Source organism: Ictidomys tridecemlineatus, chromosome 11 (assembly GCF_052094955.1).
Source record: "Ictidomys tridecemlineatus isolate mIctTri1 chromosome 11, mIctTri1.hap1, whole genome shotgun sequence".
Taxonomy (NCBI): Eukaryota; Metazoa; Chordata; class Mammalia; order Rodentia; family Sciuridae; genus Ictidomys; species Ictidomys tridecemlineatus.
This window is the reverse complement of record NC_135487.1, coordinates 49,348,659-49,370,520: the sequence shown is the minus strand read 5'-3', so window position 1 is coordinate 49,370,520 and position 21,862 is coordinate 49,348,659. Positions and strand designations below refer to the sequence as shown.

The following is a 21,862-nucleotide window of genomic DNA, read 5'->3' as shown; positions in this document are numbered from 1 at the left end:
ATGTCAAATTATGTATATAAAAACATGGTTCACTTAAATATTTAATTATGATCCCATATTGAAATATGCTATTAAAAACAAACCAGTCATAAATAATTGCTGTCTTTATATGGTATTTTTTTGTGCTTTAATAAGCAATATAAAAATTAGTAAAAGTAACTATAATCTTTGCTTATATATCTTACCTTTAAATATGTGCCTTCTTTATATATGTCAAATCTAAGACTTCTTTAAATATTTCCTTTGCAGTGTTAAAAGATCACTGAAATTGGATGATCAGCTAGAAGAAAATGTAAGTATTTCATTAAGAATTTGTGATTGCCTAAGACTGTGTTTTTAATTTGTATCCACTTATTTACCTTGCTAAATATAAAAATTATCAAGAAACCATGTGACACAGTTGTGATTGGTGTATCATTTTCTACATATAAAATGGTTTTTATAAATTTTTATGATTTTTTTATAAATCTAAGTTTCTGGCAAGCTTGGGGTATTTACTTAAGAAGTAAATTATTTAGAAACTGTAATAAAATAAATTACTAGAAATTAGTTTCTAGAAAAAAATAATCTGCCATTTAAGTTGATAAGATACAATATGGAATAATGACAATACTTTAATCTATATACTATAATCTAAAGTGAAATCAAAACATTAGCAGCATTCTCACATCACAAATGTAATTATCTCCCTCAGCTATTATGATATGGCTTAAACAACAAAGTACTAACATTGTAACAAATTTCACCATAGTTATCACAATAAAAATAAAATTGTACTATTGTTATTACTTTTTGTAAGTCTACTCAGAGCACATTTCCAATGCCAGCATGTTATGACATATGTTAGTTTATTATCTTTTCATATCAACTATGGATCTAGATACAAACACTAATACTGAAATACTTAGGACCTCAGTAATCATCAATGCAAGTAAACTGGTGAGAAAGTAAACTAAGACAAATAGCTAGTCAATAAATGGACCTGTTCAAAATCTCATACAAGAATGCCATTTCAAGAAATGGGTTTTATGTGGAATTTCCTTTTGAAAGACTCACTGGTATTTAACAAAACAAAATTCAGCATTTTAAAAACTTCCTAGATGCTTTTTAAAAATTTTTGTACAAAGGTGGCAGAATACTGCAATGACACTAAAAAAAAAATCATTAACAGTATAATTAGCAATTTAGAGTACCATTATCCAACTTGTTCTGTGCAGAATGCAGCTGTGACTGTAATTCTGCATCTGTTTCTTTGGTCAGAATGGTATTTTGGTAGATGAGTAGTCCAGCTTGAAATGAAATACATTTCTTTCCTGCCCCAAAGCTGTTCTTTGGGAGATGGTAACAATTATTTAAATAGAAAAGAATGACCATTACAGAATCCATTCTCTTCATGAAGCACAACTGTTGTCATGGCAGGCTTTCTACCCATTTTTTCTTCAGATGAGAATGTGTCAAGGTAATCAGTGCCATAACTAATGTCCTACATTAGAAAAATTACATTGTTATATTTGATCCAGTTCTGTACTTTTAAAAAATTAACTTTGAATGTTAACTCAGATTCTTCACTTGCTATTGACCTATTCACATTTTTCTAGTTCTTCAGTGATTCAATCTGAGCATGTTGTGTATTTCTTAGAATTTGTCCATTTGATCTAGATTCTTTATTAATAGAATCATTCATAGTATCTTTTCATAACTGCTTTTATTTCTACAAGGTTAATTCACGTTGAACATCACTAATCTGAGAATTCAAAATCTGAAATGCTCTTAAATGCTCAAGCAGACTTGGAGCTGCTGCCCTGGGATTGTTCCTGTACCTGAGAACATAGTACAGAAATTAGTACCTTAGATTACAATGGGCAAAAATATGAGACAAATATTTACATTAAGAAAAAAAATTAAAGTGCCCAAGATGCATGATTTGTATACATCTAGTACATGTGGTCGCCTGAAGAAAGCAGAACCAAGACAAAATTATTCAAAGGAGCAAAAAGAGTCATAGTAGCCTGGAATGGAATTGGAGTAAACTTAGAAGTTGCAGGTCTGCAGCTGTTCCAGCTATGCCTTTTTGCCTGTCATCACACCCATTGCTTGCGTCAGTTCCCAGCTCCCTATCCCAAGAATGGTTTATAAGAAGACACATGAAAAAGCCCTCTCTAATCTACCTGAGAGATCCCCTCTCACAGAATGTAGTGACTTGAAAATTAGAGCCATTAGTTTGGTGTCATGCTTGTTTTTTTCATTCTGGCATAGAAAACATTATTAATGCCTTCTTTAAAAGGAAAACACTTCCCTACTCAAGACACTTTATAAAGCCAAAGGTTTTGGGAGTGGAGCCTCACATAAATTATGCAGGTTTAGAGATTTTCCACAGAAACCTTCTTTCATATTTGAAATAGCATGGTTGAAATTCCCATGCCTTATTTCTTTCCCCACCAAAAGACAAAGAGGGTGATGTTAGAGGTTCTGGCCCAAGACACCTGACTGTGCCAGCTGCCCACTCCCTGTCCCATCCTACTTTTTCTACTCTTTGCTAGTTAAGTGAGGGAATATGTTCATTAAGTGGGGAAATTAAAGTTCAGATGAGTGGCATGTCCACGATAGCATACCTAGTAGGCAGCAAGACCATTAAATGAGCCCAAGCTTTCTGACTTCATATCTAGTATTCTTTCCATATACCACAGCTGTTTTCCCTTTAGTATAAATGTTTAAGTACTTCATGAGTCATTTTTCATTTTAGAAATTCTTATTTCTAGTACTGTTTTGGTTTATATTATTTTTAACAGTTGTCTAAATGTATTAAACATTTTTAAATATTGGGTCAATTCACCGAGGGGGGTGAAAAGACTGTCTTTAATAAGTGGTATCTATATGGAAAAAATTAACCTCAATTCATATACAAAAAATTCTCATTTTATACAAAATTCATTTATACTTAATGTCTCACTTCATAAACAAAAATTCACCCCAAAACAATTATAGATATAAAGCCAAAAGCATAAAGCTTCTGGAAGAAAACTTAGAGTAGGCAAAAATTTCTTAAGACCCCAAAAATTCTAACTATAAAAGTTGATAAGATAGACTTCATCAAAATTAGAACTTTCTGCTAACCAAAAGACAACACTAAGAAAATGATGAGCCATGGATGGAGAAGAAAATATCTGTTATGTATGTGTATGTGTATATATATTGCAAAAGACTTGTGTTCAGAATATATCAATTAAAATGAATAAATAAAAGTGCAAAAAATGTTCAATGACATTAATCATCAAAAATATGAATTAAAGCCAGGCATGATGGCACATAGCTGTAATCCCAATGACTTAGGCAGCTGAGGCAGGAGGATCACAAATTCAAAGCCAACCTCAGCAACTTAGCCAGACCCTGAGCAACTTAGTTGAGATTCTGTCTCAAAATGAAAAACAAAAAGGGTTGGGGATGTAGCTAAGTGGGTAAGCACACCTGGGTTCAATCCTTAGTACCAAATAATAATAATAATAATAATGTAAAAATGAATTAAAGTTACAAAGTGATACTACTATTCCCACAGATTAGAATAGCGAATGAACTATATCAAAACAATTTTTTTAAAAATCTTTTTTAGTTAACACAGTAACATAAGTAAAGGAAACAAAAACCACTAAAGGTTGGTGAGAATGTAGCACAATTGAAACGCTCATATATTGATGGGGGTTTTAAATGAAACAAACATTTTGAACTGTTTTTTTATCTCTTTTTATATATGTGAAATTAGACCCAAACCATAATATAAACTCAAAATTTCACTCCTTACTATCAAAGAAATAAAATCACCAAAAGATGTGTACAAGAATATTCTTAGTAACTTAATTTGTAATAGTTCCAAACTGAATATATTCATAAACAGGAAAATGGAAAAGCAAATCTAGTATATTTAAAAAATAAGAATGTTGCTTAACAATAAAAGAGAACATTACCAACGTGTACAACAAAATAGATGACCTCAAAAACATGTTAAGCAATAGAAGCCAAACACAGAAATTATATACTTCATTTATATGAAGTTCAAAAATAAGCAAAACTATGTGTGGTTATTGGAATTAAAAAGTGATTACCTCTAGGCTGATGAGTGAGATTTGGAAGAGGATTCAAAGGAACCCTTCTGGGATGATGAAAATGTTATATATCTTAGGTGGTGGTTGCATCAGTGTATACAGTTGTCAGAACTCATCAAGCTAAAGAAGATCTGTACATTTTATTGTATATAAATCATACTTCAGTAAACAAAAAAAAAATATCCGGGTGGAATTTACTTCATATTCTGAAAAATAAAATAATGTGTGAAAACACAATCGGCAATAGCCATGATAAACTTTCATAAACTTCTTGAGGCCAAGCATAGTGGTACAAGACTATGATCCCAGCGACTCAGGAGACTGAGGCAGGAGGATCTCAAATTCAAGGCCAGCCTGAGCAACTTAGCAAGACCCTGACTCAAAATTTTTAAAATTTAAAATGGGCAGGGGGTGTAGCTCAACGGTTAAGCATCCCTGGGTTCTAACCCTAGTACTGGGCAGAGTGGGGAGAGCTTAAGAATAAAGTGCAGAGTACAATAATAATATCTTTAATATTAAAATTAATACTTAATATCTTAACATTATGGAAAAATAATGAGCAGAAATAGAAAATCCAGGGTATAAACTTTTTAGCCACAGTTTTGTTTTTCCTCTTTTTTCTCCTGCTAAAGGAGAAAATTCTAAGGTGAAATTTACATGTCATTAAGTTCACAAATAGTATATAATTCAGTGAGGTTTACAAATGTGTAAACTTGTGTATCAAATACTGAATCAAGAAATAGAGCATTTCCATTACCACAGATTTAACATGTTTTTACTTGCTATCATAGTAAAATCTCTGAGATAAGTGCAAAATGCCTCTGTTCTCTGTAGCCATCACAAAAACAGCAACAAAACCCTAATGTCTTATAGAACCATTAATTTGGCAGCTAATTAGTTAGTTGATATCTATTACTTTTCCAGGAACCCAAGACCCAGAATATGAAAGTGCCTAACAAATATTACATAATTAGTAGTATTAGTGCATAATAATTATATCTTAGTTGGGACATTCCCAGTAACCTAATAAGCCAGTATAAGGTTATTTTTTTAAATTTTTATTTGTTCTTTTTAGTTATACGTGACAGTAGAATCTTTTTTGATATATTTATACCAACATGGAATATATCTTATTCTAATTAGGATCTCAGTCTTGTGCAAATACATAATGTTGAGATTTACTGTGGTGCATTCATATAGAAGTTCATTTTAAGGTTACTGAGAATTATCTCCCTTTCGCTGCCCTTTTGTTTCTGGTTATCCATATACCTACAGTACTTGTATTTTAAATATTTCAGTGACAGCATAGACTGGTAATTTATAATAATAGCAGATCATTTATATCCCATTTTTCATCTGTGAAAGAACCCTTAGTTAGTACTTTCTAGACTGTTTATAATAGGTAAAAAATCAATAAAATGCAGGCACCTTTTTGGTAGAATATGCTTTAAACAAGGTGATGAAGCAAGCTACAATTCGTAAAGGATATTGAAGTAGAATGTCATATTTGAAATTATAAAGAGAACATTGATTTTTTTAAGGCAGGAAAATTGATGCCCAAATTTTAGTTTTACTAATGTATAAGTTTGACCTCTTTATAAAATGTACCAGGCTATTTGGGCTGATTATAGGCTGAATCTTAGAACCTGGCATTTTGTTATTGTTGTTTTTTAGTTGTTTATATATGTATTTGCCTCACTTTAAAAATACTGAGTCAGTAAATATTAGAAGCAGTTGTAAATTATTATAGAATTGGTTGTGACATCTGTCTCCTTGAATTTTGTTTACATCTTGAATTGGTTTTCCTTTTTTAGGGGAAAACTGGTCCTCTCTCCATTTCTTTCTGTTTTTCCAAAGGGTCTGGTAGCACTCATCCTTGCTTAGTGGAAAGACTGCTGGCTTCTCAGTTAGCAGCTCAGTCTTCCTCAACCCTAGGCTTCTAATTCTCCCTGTCATAGGAGACTAAGAAGTAAGCCAAGTCCTTTGAAGTTTGGAGGATGGCAAAATGAAATTCTTAGATGAACTCTAGGATCACTTTTAAACATCTTCAGAGATATAAAGTTAGAAGATTTTGGTAAAACCTTGAGGGGAAAAAACTTTGTTATACCTTTGTGTATACCAGTAGGGACCAAACATAAAATACATCATTTGCTGAAGAATATTTAATAGGAGAGTAGGGAAAGATAGATTTTTCAATTTTTCCTCTATGTATAGTAATCGTAGACAGACATGTTCCTTTTAACCAACACAAATGACCAAAATATAAAACCAACATGGAATATAGAAAAAAGTGAAGACTCACTATTTCTAAAGTGATGCAGATACATACATGTGTACGTGCAGTTATTTTCTGAAAGCTAGAAAACCATTTTCAAGAGGAAATGTATTATCTACAGTTGTAATGTTTAGACATTTGACAATTGAATAAAATAATTTTATGGTGAAAATAGGAAAACAGATGGATATAAATGTACATTAGAGGAGTGACTTACATTTCTTGTACATACACAGTGAAATTGTTCTGGGCAATAAATTCTTGGAAAAATAAAGTACGGTTTGGATTAATGTCATAGTTTATGAACAGGTGAAAACTCAAACATGGAGAGGTAACCACCTGATAAAGAGACTTAAAACCTTTCACCCCATGAAAAAGATTGCCATAGAATTATAACTTCATATTATAGTTTGATATTTTAAGAAGGATATTGGTTACATTTGTGCCTATTGTGGATATGTAAACTAAAGAAAGAAATGCCTTTTTATTCCCCCAAACACAGAAATATTTATCATTTAAAATTTCAACTATAAAATTTTTGATACTGTAGATTCTGAAACCAATAATATGAAGATTAATGAAAAAGGTGACACAGCCACCATTTTTGCCATGTGTCCTAAAAATAGAGGTTATTTGGCCATAAAGAATTACATATCTGTTTTAAGTCAGCTACTAAAGTTTAGTTCTACAATGTTGCCATCCTCTGAGCCTTCAAACCTTTTCTTTATCCCCTAGTTTCATCCTATGCTGTTTCACCTCTGATTTCAGATGTTTCCTGTCTTTTATATTTACTTACCTAAGCCTCAGCCTTCCCCCTCAAAAGAAGCTTTCTGTAACAGAATGCTACAGCCCACTTGGATTTTCGCTCTTTGAGTTTCTCTAAGCATACATACTAAGACCTTATCTCTATTTAGCCTTTGGTAAACGCTTATTGAGGCCAGAACAGTTGTTAATATTTCTTCATATTCATTAGTTAGCAATATAGAAAGCAAGTTTTTAGAGGCATTCAGGAGAGCAATTAGTACTATGATAATGGAGTTTGGAGAAAGTGGATTGTGAGTAGAGACTTAAAGAAAGACTGGGTCTTGGAAAAGATAAGAAAGAGAACATTCAAAGCTGAGATCATAGAATGATCTGAGACTTGAATGTGTTTAACCTATTTAAACTGAAAGCAAAGATACTAGTGAATATTGGATGGATGGATCAATGAACAAATGAGTATATTTTAAGTAGTAATGAACAAATGAGTATATTTTGAGTGGTATGGCAGAGTTGACTGGACAGTTCCTTTTAAGTCATTCATTCCTTATATGTTTTTAAGTTCCCTAGTGTACAATGATGAAGAAATGTTTATTTTTAGGAGTAAATTCTGATGGAGTAGACAAATTAAAATGTTATCAAAATACTTTACCTGGATTTAGACTCCTAAATACAAAGGAGGAAGCTTCAGAGAGGAATCTTATAATTTAGGCCAAATTCTCAAAAGTCTTAAAATGTTGGATGTAGTTATTTAGACATTATCTTCTTTATCATTAAGGCAAGACACTGTGTCAGAGAACTGTGTAAAGATGTAGGACTGTACTGATCTTTCCTAGGATTTCCTTGTAGGTCTAGTAATAAGCATCTCCAAGTTTTCTTGGCCTGGCCCATTATTATATTTCAGGTTCAAGTGAAATTAAAAGTGAGAATGTGGTTATATGAGTTGGTCATTTCTAAACCTTAGAAAATATCATCTCAGAAAGTAGTAATAACCCTTTAATATTAAAATTTTCTAAATATCAAATTTAGATGCCCTAATTATTATAGAAACCTGAAACACCTACCTAATTTGAAAGGACAGTGTTCATTTCGAAAATGATAACTGAGTATATTTGAATTCTGAAAAGACAGAGGAAGGAAACCAGTATTGATTTGATTTGCTGAGTTTTTAAAAGAACTATAACTAAATGTAATTATTTCTGTTACAAAATTATTTATTTCCAGTCATTTGATCCTTCAAAAATCACAAAGAAGAGAAGTATTACAGCTTATTCTCCAACAACTGGAACTTGTCAAATGAGTCCATTTTCTTCTCCCACAAGCTCTAAAGAACAAGAGCCCAGAAATGGGCCATCAAATGGTTAGTTGAACATTCTTTTCCATTTATGATAAGATTTTTCTAGTTACTGGTTAAATCAGGATTTTTATTTAATAATATATGGATCTTGCTAAAACTGATTTTTTTCTCTTTTCTCAAAGAATTTAACATAGAAAACGCTAGATAGAATATAGGTGTTACTTTGGGCATAAATGTAAACTTTCCAGGCACTTTTTTAAAAAAATGTTACTGCAGACTTTGTTCCTTTACTATTCTGTCCATTAAATAGAAATTATGGCCTAACTGCCTTCAACTACTATCAATTATAATAGTTACAGGTACACCCCTTAACAAGCTATCCATCATGTGCATAAATTAAAGGGCACATAACTCAGGTACTGCTGTACTATAGTTTAAGAGTGATACTTCTAAATGTTATTTTATCATAGTAGGAGATTTTAAACTATGTCTTTCAGAAACTGATGAAGCAAAAACGTTAAGAAAGATATAAACAAAACACAATTAGCCAGTTTGATTCTAATGAGAACACTTCTCAGTTATAATATCGAATATATTTAAAAGCACACATAGAACTTTCACAAAAGTGTAACCAATTTGGAGTCACAGAGGAAGTCTCACTGTTATAAAAATTGCTGTTGGGGCTGGGGTTGTGGCTCACCGTTAGAGCGCTGGAACGTGTGAGACCCTGGGTTCGATTCTCAGCACCATATAAAAATAAATAAGTGAAATACAGGTGTCAGTTTGTCCAACTACAACTAAAAATAAATATAAAAAAATTTTTTAAATAATTGCTGTCATACAGATTACATTCTCAAACCAAAATTTCCTATATTAGGAATCAATAATGAAAAGACATGCCTTTAAAAGTTTTAGTTTATGTGTTTGGATACCAAAAAGTTTCTAAATAATTTGCTAATCAGAAAAATCAAAATAGTATAAAATATTCAGAATTGAATGATAATGAAAACATGTCAGCTCCTACTGGAAAAACTTATTCCTAAATTGTACTAACACATTTCCTAGGAGAAAATTTAGTTTAACCTATAAATACATATATTTTAAAAGGGAGGCTGAAAATTAATGAACTAAGCTTCAACTGGCAAAGGTTGAAAAACAGAATGAATCCAAAATAGTAGAAGATATAGTGAAAATATGAATGGAAAAACTGAAATAAAAAACAAAGCAATAATAAAGAAAAACAACAGAATCAACTGTTGGTTCTTTGAAAAGACTAACAAAATGGTAGGTATCTGGGGGGCTGGGGATGTGGCATGAGGCACTGGGTTCGATTCTCAGAACCACATAAAAATAAAATAAAGATATTGTGCCACCTAAAACTAAAAAACAAATATTTTAAAAAATGATAGGTATCTGGCAAAACTCATTTATTCCCAAGTGAGAAAAGAAACAGATACTGTATATTCTGAAAGTGGTGGAAAACAATTTTCTGTTTAAAGCTGTAGTAATTTGATAGATGTGAGCCAATTTGATAGATGTGAGCTTCTTAAAAACCTATAATTTTATTGTTGCTTCCCAAATATTGACATTTTAGTAGATTAAAAGCAATTCTACTTTTCTTGTTGATAGCTTTCTATTCAATCATATAGGTAATATTTTCAGATTATCCCATTTCTTCCCAAGAAACTTAAAAAGTGTTTTAATTTTGAATAAAAATGGAACAGTAACATTTTTATTTTTCGTAAGTTTTTCCTCCAAAGAATTTCTTCACCCTTCAGTCTTGCTTAATGATATTAATTTGGTTAATTTAAAAAAATAGAAGATAGATACAGTGATGTACACCTATGATCCCAGCAACTAGGGAGACTGAGGCAGGAGGATCTTGGGTTTAAGGCCAACCTGAGCAATTTAATGATACCTTGTCTCAAAATAAAGTAAAAAGGGCTGGGGAAATGCCCAGTGATAGAGCACCCCTGGGCTCAGTCCCCAGTACTACATGTGCATGCACAAACTATACACAGGAACAAAAAAGAGAGAGAGGGAAAAAAAGAAAGCAAAAATGGAAAGCAGAATCATATTAAGATGCCTAATCACCTTTTAGCCTACAGATCTTCAACTTGGCCTACAAGTAACTCTTTCAGAAAAATGTTAGAAACTAGTATGTGAGCACCTTAGACAAATTACTTGAACCTCTGTAGATAAAGGTTTTCCTCAATGCTTGGCTTTTTTTGTTATTGAGGCTTGAATGCCAGACTCACTAACTGTCTCACCCATAAAAGAGTGACTACCTCAGAGTTATTGTGCAAATTAATTAGTTATTATATATATATTAAAAACAGTATTTGATCCTAATAAATACTATGTGTTAGCCATTATTTTCATCATTAGTTGTGCTTCCAAACCTTGTGATCTATTGAAGGCTGTTTTCACTAATTAGAGAATGTACTCCCTAGAGCCTTGCCAGAAACTTCAAATACAATTCTGAATGTAGTCCTGATTGAGTGATAGTGGATTGACCACCAATGTTTTGTGAAACTACACTTAAAGGAACTTAAGTACACAACTTTTGTTAACTTATATATGTATCTAGCAAGACAAATGTCATATAGACTCCATGTACTTTTTGGATATGTTAATCGTCTTTTTTAAAAAATAGAATGAAATGAAATAAGTAATTATTAAGTAACTAGAAAACCCTTTTACTGATATATTACTTTTTTTCATTTCACTTCTAGAAGATTTTAAATTATATATTTCTTTTGGGAGAGTGTGAGGAGTTTTTCATGGTACATTGTAGTAAATGATTCTTAGTAAAATTATAGAAACATTGAGTTAATAATAACTGCAGTGCCAGTTGTTGAACAAATGGAATTACATAAAAATATGTAGAATGAGGAGGGGGTCTCCATTTATACATTGGAAAATAGTTGACTTTCATTGGTAGCAAAAAGTGTGTTATTCATTTCATTGCATACTGAGATGTAATCATTTACTTCTTTTATTGTTATCTAAAATAAATACTTTTAACAAATGATATGCATTAGTAGGTGCTACAGGTTGAGTGTCTTTTAGAGTTTTTGAGATTTTGGAATATTTGCATAGTTACTTTGCTGAACATACCTAATATAAAAATTCTGTATTCAAAAAGTTTTAGGTTTTTGGAGCATTTTAGATTTTCAGACTAAAGATGCTCAACCTATATAAAGATCTTTCCAAGTATTTATAAATGAATATGCATTTAAAGATTTGGGTCCTCAAAAAAAGTATAGAACTACCATATGACCTCATAGACTTACTACTAGGTATATATATTCAAAAGATATGAAATCAATGTATCAAAGAGATATATGTGCACTCGTGTATTCATTTTAACGATATTCAGTAACCAAGATATGGACTTAACCTAAATGTACATCAGCAATGAATAGATAAGGAAAATGCAGTACACACACACACACACACACACACACACACACACACACACACACACACACGGTGTAATATGGAGATATCCTGCCATTTGCCACAACATGGATTAACCTGGGGGACATGTTAAATGAATAATCCAGGCACAGAAAAACAGTGCATGCTCTTAATAAGTAGAATCTGAAAGGTCAAACTCATAGAGCAGAGACTAGAGGGGAAGTTACCAAGGTCTGATTGTGGGGATGGGAGAAATGGAAAGATATTGGTCAGTTAGATTGGAGGAATAAATTTAGGAGATCTGTTGTATATAATATGATAACTATAGTAAGTAACAATGAATTGTATACTTGAAAATTGCTGAGGAGATTTTAAATGTTCTGGCCACAAAACCATGATAAGTATGTGAGGTAATAGATACATTAATTAGCTTAAGTTAGCCATTCCACATATACATTAATAAAACATTACATTGTACATTATGCACATGTTAAATAAATAGGTTCTTTTATCCCTATAGTCATATTTATTCTACTGTTATATTATTAGGAATTTAACTGTTTTCTTAAGTATCAACAATCCCTTGTTAACATTAAGAAAACAATAGAAGTGAAATAATGCACACTCTGGAAACCTTAATATGTATCTTTGGCCAGGCACAGTGGTACATGCCTGTAATCCTGGCGGCTCCAGAGGCTGAGGCAGGAGGATCACAAGTTCAAGGGCTGTCTCAGCAATTTATCAAGGCCCTAAGAAATTTGGTGAGATGCCGTCTCTAAATAAGATACAAAAAAGGTCTGGGGATGTGGCTCAGCCCTCTGGGTTCAGTCCCTAGTACCTTAAAAAAAAAGGTATCTTTGATTAAAATATTTAATGAAATATTAATATTAATTAATATTAATAATTAAGTATTAATACTTATCCATTATTTAGTAAAGTGTATTGTTTTAACCTAATTATATTATCAAATTGGATATACATAGTTTTCTTATTAATATATCAAACCTCAATGGAAATTCTATTCAAAAGATTATTTTTCCAATACAGTGTTATCATGTACAAAAAATTATGAGAATAGGAAATGGAAAAACCAAAATAAGACACTTTTTCTGCTCTCATCTCCCTTTTATTTGTCCACAATTTTATTTTCTATTTAAAATTTGGCAATCTAAACTCTATTTAAAAATTGATAGTTTCTCTCTCAACTTTGTTCTTTTCTTTATTTCATATATATAGGAAAGAGAAAAAAATTGAATCACCTCAGTTTAACTGAAAGAAAGGAATCTACAGTAAAAGACAATGATACGTAAGTTTGTTGTTTTTGAGGTTTCATACAATTTAAGAGCAATCATTTATTTATAGAAATTAATAGTTTATACCTGAGCTGAAGTATTCTTTCTTTTTTATAGTAATAAATGTCTTGGTAATTTTTATTGGTTATATTATAATTATATATAATAGTGGGATTTATTATGCCAAATTCATATACACACAGAATTTAATTTGATCACTCTCATTTCCCAGTACTTTGTCTTTTCCTTCTCTCCTCCCTGCCCCTGATCTACTTGCTGTGCACTACTGATCTCCCTTCTATTACTAATATATTGATTTGTGCATTATAATTATATATAAGATTCATTGTGGTATATTTGTACATGGACATTGCATAATTTGGTAAATTTCGTTTCTCCAAATGGGAGAGGAATTAAAAAAAAGGGAATCTCACAAAAATAGAAGGGAAACCCATAGAGTAAAGAAATGGGATCAAGAGCGAAGGAAGAGAGGGCATGAGGAATGAAATCTACCAAATTATGCAATGTTCATGAAGTATTCTTCCTTAAAAAAAAAAAACAAAACAACTTGTGATATGTTTTGAGGTGCTCATAGAATAGTGATATATAATGCCTTAATTTTAATACTTATGGAGCCCCATTCTGCCAACTGATGTATAATACACCAGTTTAGGGTAAAACTAAGGAAAACACCCATTTCAAATTTACATGTACAGAGAAGTAATAAATTGTTTTGGAACAGAATGCTAAACACATAGCTGGTTCAAGATGGAGCTAGGAATACAGTGAAGCTGGTAGAGTGAGGATCTAGAGGAACTCAGAACCTTTACATGCCAGCAACCAACTATTTTTATATTAGCCTGCCAGTGGTACCTTTGAATGAAGGCTGCAGAAGACTGTTGCCTGTGTATCCTGGAAATTATATTTATATTTTCCTGGAAAGATTGAAGTAAGCAGAACAGGAGATTAAAATATCAAAGTAGTTCATATGTTCAACTCATTTACCATTTCAATGCCATTCCTTATGATGGAGATGGTAGGGTAAAGATGGGGAAAATAAAGTTTTTCTAACTAGGAGCTCCTGGTCTTATAATGTAAGTTAATAAGCCTTCCTCAACTTATACATTCATTATGTTTAAAAATGTTTTCTCAGTCATTTGTGTGGGACTCGGATGCATTTTCCATGCAGAGTATTATAATTTGTAGTTATAACCCCAGGTAAGATCACAAGTCTATTTACTTTATAATGTAATTGAACTATAGTATTAATCAGTAGAAGTCTAGATTAAAAGATATGAATACTGAATGCCAATTAAACTATTATGTGGATGAAGGAAAGAGTCTCTTCAGAGAAGTTTCATTGTTTGGAATCTAATACATTTATCATGATACCTCTTTATACCTCTTTTGCTTTTAGAAATTGTTTTCCTAGCCGTGTTCTCACAGGCTCCAACTATTTTCATCTTCCCATCTTCCATACCCCACAAATATTTTTGTTATAAATTACCACTCTTCTTCCCCAGCTCAAAAGTTCTCATTTCCTCAGTGAAACTAATCTTCACTAGATATTAAGAGGAAAGCTTTGTTTTGTTATTTAAATTATTTATTTTTTTTGAAAAGCAGGCAACATATGTACATAACAAAAAGTTGTACAAAAGGATATACAGTGAAAGCAAGTAGCAGTTATGAACAAGAGATAATATTGTATTTGAAAACTGTTGCCTGGCAAACCAAATGGATTTCTGATACAATTATATAAAATATAAAGAACTTAGAAGTAAAAGAATGCAGTGAAAGAGGAAGTGTCTCTGGACAAAAGTGATTATACCATGTAAGCAAGCTAAACTTGCCTGCTGAATTCCTTCCTGAATCGCTCTACTTAAACTGTTCCAGCTTTTTATAGTTTGCTTCCATTTCTTTCTTCTTCTGAACCCATCAATTTGCCTAGAACTTGAATTTTTTTAAATAGTTTTAATGGAAGTGTGCTTTCAGATACCAAGGGAAGAACCTTGGTTATGGATCACTTAGCAATTCTATTTATTTTATTTTTTTATTTCAGTATTTTTTTCAAAAATCCCCATTACTTATGTATATTGATAATTCTGTGATTTGGTATTAGAATTAGTGAATTTAAATATAATCAGATTTTCTTAAATATATAAAATACATTTTAATTTTTTCATTTTTTAAATAATATTATTGAGACCTTGTCAAGGAGTTAATTTTAGCAATGGGTTCTTTTCCTACTGTTCTGAATTTTTTGTTATTATTATTTTTAGAAACCTCTCTAAAGGCTTGATTTGAAGGGGAGGTATTGGGGATTGAACTCAGGAGCACACATCCCCAACCTTTTTTTTTTTTTTTTTTTTTTTTGTATTTTATTTAGAAATAGGGTCCAACCTTATTGCTTTGCACCTTAGGCTTTGAATTTGTGATCCTCCTACCTTAGCCTCCCAAGCCTCTGGGATTACAGGCATGTACCACCATGCTCAGCCAAGACCTGAATTTTTTTAAAAAATCTGAAATTAAACTAAATTTATGAGATAGTTTTAAATGATCATAACATTTTGTGTTTTGTTTTTGCAGTATTCCTATTCATATTTTTTTCCTCTGCAAAATATCATGTAAGCAAGAAAAATGGAAAAAAAAAAAGAAGCAAGGTACCTATTTCTAGATGTTCATGAGGCTTCAGTGCCTTTGAGTCATTATTGATATGGTATTTGGTCCTCAGTGTACATATTTAGAAACTGAGGCATAAAAGATTAACCAGTGCTAATCATTCTCAGGAGAAACCCATATATAATAGGAATGCCATTTTATTATGAGAACTTCTTTGGTACAACATTTGATACCATATCTTCCTCTCAAAGTCAGTCTGTTCAGATAAAAAGAGGTCCGTTAAGGATGTTCCATAACATTAGATGAAAATTAAGGAAGTAAGATGTTTTAAAGAATAATGTTATTTAGATGGGTTACTCTATATATGTTCCTTTCTCTACAAGAGGTTTTTGTTTGTTTGTTTGTTTTTTGCCTAAATATCTGATATCTCCCATAAAAGATACCATTAGTCAATTGACTAATAATGTGGGGGAAATTGGATCTGGACTGTCACCTCATACTATACATAAAAATCAATTCTGGATGCATTGTAGGTATGAATATGAAAGGTACAAAGAGTAAAAATTTTAGAGGAAAATGTAAGACAGCTTTTCATGAGAAAATTGATAAATTGCACGATTTTAAAACTTCTTTTCATAAAAAGAAACTCACTGGTAATTTTAAAATTACTCTTCATCCCATTCTAGTAATGTGGCCCTTTATTGCCAGACTACAAAATTTCAACATGACTTCACTCCCTGGACTGTTGATTTTATCCAGGGGTGGGCATCTGGCCTATACTCACTCACAAAACCCAGTCAATTAGTTATTCTGCAGGATTTATAGAGTTGGAAGAAGGAAGAGTGTGACTGTTTCTCAGATAATGATCTTCAAGCAAAGCTGTTAGTGGGAGCCATGTTCTTCACCACATAGAAGAAACAGGTTTGCAGGAGTGTGTCAGAAAGAAGCCATAACCAGAGACAGAGAAGTGAGAGAGTTCCATTTGTCTTTTCATTTCTTCTAGTTATCCTGAAGCCTTGGTGAATCTTATTATTTGGGAGATACACTAGTATTCCTCCCATAAATCCCTTTTTTTGCCTTAAAGTTAAATAGGTCTATATTGAGTCTTTTACTGCCAAAAGAAGTTTAATACATTAGATTACTTCAGGGTTTCTCAACCTAAACACTATTGACATTTGGGTTGGGTAATTCTTTGTGGTAGAGGCTGTCCTATGCATTATGGGATGTGCACCAGCATCCCTCTCATCAGTATTTGTCATAATTAAAGTGTCTCTAGACATTGCCAGATGTTCCCTAGAGAGCCACATAATCCCCTGTTGAAGATCATTGGGTTACTTAAATTCTTGAGTCCTATTCAACTTGTGATTTTCAGCATTTTCCCAAACATATTTAATGACTGTTCAAATCCCGTCTCCCCACCCCTTTTCACAGAATTTTGAGTAGCCCATGGAATTAAAAGTGTGGGGAAAAGTGGATTATTTAAACTATTACTTGATGCTATCAACAAAACATGTATAAATGTCTCTTAGGCTTGGTTACTTCTGATGCTTGGTTTTTTCCTAGGTCTTTGATATGTACAGTACAGGAAAGATAGGTCTAAGTTTATGATCTCCAGATTAGTAATGATCAAATTTTGAGAAAACAAATTAAGTGATGCTTTATACTTTTATTCAACAAATATATATTGTATATTGATGCCAAGTATTGTGCCAGGTGCTAGGGCTACACAGATTAATAAAATCTGTTTTGTTCCTTGAGGAGCTTATTTTCTAGAATGGAAAGTATACACATAAATAAATTATTACAATAACGAACGTGGTGTTATGATGGCCAGCAAGACTTTTAGATATATCTAGCTAGTTCTTCAATAAAACCAGATTTTTGAACTATAATTTAGAAAGTTAGGGTGCTTTTTAAAAATATTTATTCTTAAGTTTTAGGTGGACACAGTATCTTTAATTTACATTTATGTGGTGCTGAGGATCGAACGCAGTGCCTCGTGCATGCTAGGTGAGCACTCTACCACTAAGCCACACCCCAGCCCAGTTAGGGTGCTTCTAAAATACATTCTTAGTCAATCAGAGTAGAATCATCTATTTTCTGATGGGAGAACTCAGTAAATGGTTCTGATGAAAGTAAAGAAAAATGACATCAAAATAAGTTTCTAAATAAATTTATTTTTGAAGGCTAATAATTATTCATAGTACTTCTGTATAAGAGTATTGTCTTACAATAAAATTAAAATTATTTGAAGAATTCCAGTTATTGCACAGTGGTTGCACAGTGGTGATTTTCAAACTCCATCATTCCTACATTTATTAGTTGGCCTTTCGCTAATTGGCCTTAGATTCATGGGTTCATAGTGATACAGGTTTTTTGTTGTTGTTGTTACTTTTCCCCTTTTCATATTTCTATCTATTCTCAAACAAATCTGTCTTCTAAGAACAGCAAAATATTTGCACATTTGCTTAACCCTACAACACACAAAATAGTTCCAGAACTCTATATTTGTGGCACTGCCAAAACCAAACTTTCTAAGCATTCAACATTTATTTGTGGGCTTTTTTAAATTTTATTTTTTAGTTGTACTTGGACACAATACCTTTATTTTATTTATTTATCTTTGTGTGGTGCTAAGGATCAAACCCAGGGCCTCGCACATACAAGTTGAGTGCTCTACTGCTGATCCACAACCCCAGCCCCTGTTTGTGGGCTTTTTTGACTTTAAATTAGCAATATATAGTCAAATCACTTCATTCAAAAATTGCTTGCAAGGCTGGGGATGTGGCTCTGTATTAACTTGGAGAATTTTAAATGTAAGAAGTCTCCCAAAAGGAAAACACAGTTGTGTGTTCAAGATTTTTTATCATTTTTTTTTAGAAACAAGCAGTTAGTGGCATGTCAATACAGCCCATTTGTAAACAAACACCTACACATTAATATTTTATGTGAACTTCTATAGTCTTTATGTTTTGCAAGGAAAATATATAATTTACTGCCATTGGTTTGTCTTTTCCTTGCCAATTTGCTGCTGTTGCTGTCACTGCTGTGAAAACATAATAATGATGACTATCCTTCTGTAAGGTTTATTTTCATTAAACTTTATTTTCAGATAATTATAGATTCACAAGCCATTGTGAGAAGTAAAACAGAGATAATGTGTTTCCTTTTCCCAGTTTCCTGACATAACATCTTATAAAACTCTAGTACATATCACAATCAGGAAATTGGCATTGACATGATACACTAGTCTTACTCAAATTGCCTCAGTTTTACATAAACTCATTTGTGTGTGTATTTAGTTCTGTATAGTTTTATAACATGTCGGTTATTATATCCACCATCACAATCAAGATACAGAACAGTTCTAGTACCACAAGAATCCCTCCTGTTTTTCAGGACTTACTTTTAATCTCTGTTTTATTCACTTGTAAGCAGAAGAATATCTTTTTTAGGTGTATTTTTTTTTTTTTTGTATTTGTGCTAATCCAAATAAAACCTTTAAAATAGTAAGGAGTTATGCCAGTACTGATTTTTGGTTAGTGTTGCTTCTTTGGGGGAGGGTCCTAGGGATTGAACTTGGATACTCGCCCACTGAGCCACATCCCCAGCCCTATTTTGTATTTTATTTAGGAGACAGGGTCTCACTGAGTTGCTTAGTGCCTCGCTTTTTTTTTTATTAGTTCAAAACATTACAAAGTTCTTGACATATCATATTTCATACATTTGATTCAAGCAGATTATGAACTCCCATTTTTACCCTATATACATAATGCAGATTCACATCGGTTACACATCCACTTTTTTACCTACTGCCATACTGCTGCCTTTCCTAACCTCTACTATCCCCCCTCCCCTCCCCTTCCCTCTCCTCCCATCCCCTCCCTTCCAGTCTTCTCTCCCTACCCCATCTATTGTAATTCATTTCTCTCTCGTTTTTTTCCCCCTTTCCCCTCACTTCCTCTTATATGTAATTTTGTGTAACAATGAGGGTCTCCTTCCTTTACCATGCAATTTCCCTTCTCTCCTCTTTCCCTCCCCCCTCTCATCCCTGTTTAGTGGTGATCTTCTCATGTTCTTCCTCTCTATTCTGTTCTTAGTTGCTCTCCTTATATCAAAGAAGACATGTGTAGTGCCTCACTTTTTACTGAGGCTAGCTTTGAACTTTCAATCCTCCTGCCTCAGCCTCCCAAGCCTCTGGGATTACAAGTGTTTCCACCGCACCCGGCTGTTATACCTATTTTTTATGTAGTCAGCTTAATTGTGACAAGTAATCACTGGTTGGTATTCTGAGTTTCTCTTCACTGAATTTTAAGTATTTAATCATTCAACAGGAATACTGACTTATAGATCACTTTCTGCATAAATGAGGGTCTTAAGGAATAAGTTAGTTGAGAATGTTATCAAAACTTAGGATAAAAACATAGTTATGCCTGAATTCTTAGGTAAGCAACCAATGTTTAAAAGAGACTTGTTTTCAACTGTTTAAAATTTTTGACATGGAGAACTTAAAGGCCTAAGATCAGAAACAAGGGCTGGGGTTGTAGCTCAGTGGTAGAGCGCTCATCTAGCACATGTGAGGTCCTGGGTTCGATCCTCAACACCACATAAAAATAAATAAAATAAAGGTATTGTGTCCAACTACACCTAAAAAAATAAGTTTAATAAAAAAGGATCAGAAACAAAACAAGGACACCCACTTTGGACACTGGTATTCAATATCATAGTGGAAATTCTAGCCAGAGCAATTAGATAGGTAGGAGATGAGGAATAAAGGGGGGAAGTAAAGAAAGGAGGAAGGAAGGGCATATAAATTGGGAAGGAATAATTAAAATTATTTCTCTTTGCAAATGACATGATCCAATATGTAGGAAAGCATGAAGAATGCACAAGAAGATACTTACTAGCTAACAAACTATATCAGTAAAATTTCAAGATAAAAGAACAACACAGAAAAATTTCTATACACTGTAATGAACAATTTGAAAAGGAAATTAGGAAGCACTTCCATTTACAGTATCATCTGAAAGGAAAAAATATCTAGGTAAAAAACTTGTACACTGAAAATTATAGATAATATGGATAGATATATGTGGATGCTGATCCATAATAGATAATTATAGATTCACAAGCCATTGTGAGAAGTAAAACAGAGATCATGTGTTTCCTTTTCCCAGTTTCCTGTCATACATCTTACAAAACTCTTAATACATTATCACAACCAGGAAATTGATGTTGATATGATACACTAATCTTACTCAGATTTCCTCAGTTTTTATGGATCAGCATCCACAAATCAGAGAAAACATTTGGGTTTGGGGGATTGGTTTATTTTACTTAGCATGATATCCTCTATCTCCATCCATTTTCCTACAAATGCCATAGTTTCATTCTTCTTTAAGGCTGAGTAATATTCCATTGTGTATATATACCACATTTTCTTTATATAAAATGACCAATAAGCACATGAAAAGATGTTGTACATCATTAATCATTAAAAGAATGCAAATTGAAATCACAGTGAGATGCCACTTTATACATACTCTGATGGCTGTTTACACAAACAAACAATGGAAAATAATAAATGTGGCAAGGGTGTGGAGAAATTAGAAAATAGTCTCACAGATCCTCAAAAAATTAAATAGGTTGGATGTGGTGGCACATGCCTATTATCCCAGTGGTTCAGGAAGCTGAGGCAGGAGGAGGACAAGGTCAATGCCAGCCCCAACAACTTATGCCGTAAGCAACTTACTGAGACTCTGTCTCAAAATTTAAAAAGTAAAAATAAAAAGGCTGCGGATGTAGCTCAGTGGTTAAGCATCCCTGGATTCAATCCCCAGTACCAAAATCAGTTTTAATTCTTTGGTATATGCCTCATCCACCAAAACAGAAAACTATGATTCAGACAGATATTTGTTCATTTAGGCATTTTTCACAGTACCCAATAGGTAAAAACAATCCAAATGTTTATCACTGGATGAATGGATAGACAAAATATGATATGTACATGCAATGAAATATTGTTCATCATTAAAAGGATTGAACTCCTGAAACATGCTACAACATGGGTGAATATTGCAAATGTGCAGAGACATAAGGA

General features: G+C 32.5%; 2 protein-coding genes across 8 annotated transcripts in view; one reads left to right on the top strand and one right to left on the bottom strand.

The window, feature by feature from the left end:
- Itgb3bp (integrin subunit beta 3 binding protein) overlaps positions 1 to 21,862 on the top strand; it is a 51,928-nt gene that overhangs the window by 12,044 nt on the left and 18,022 nt on the right. For all 7 annotated transcript variants that reach the window (XR_013427846.1, XR_013427848.1, XR_013427847.1 and 4 more), the window contains exons 2-4: positions 250 to 292; positions 8,356 to 8,491; positions 13,088 to 13,157. Coding sequence is in view for 4 of the 7 variants with exons in the window: in XM_078026403.1 (XP_077882529.1) it covers positions 250 to 292; positions 8,356 to 8,491; positions 13,088 to 13,157 (249 nt within the window). In the remaining 3 variants the exon portion in view is untranslated. The remainder of the gene's footprint in view (positions 1 to 249; positions 293 to 8,355; positions 8,492 to 13,087; positions 13,158 to 21,862) is intronic.
- Alg6 (ALG6 alpha-1,3-glucosyltransferase) overlaps positions 200 to 21,862 on the bottom strand; it is an 87,656-nt gene continuing 65,993 nt past the window's right edge. The window contains exon 15 of the mRNA XM_078026401.1: positions 200 to 280. Coding sequence (XP_077882527.1) covers positions 260 to 280 — 21 coding nt within the window. The 3' untranslated portion in view covers positions 200 to 259. The remainder of the gene's footprint in view (positions 281 to 21,862) is intronic.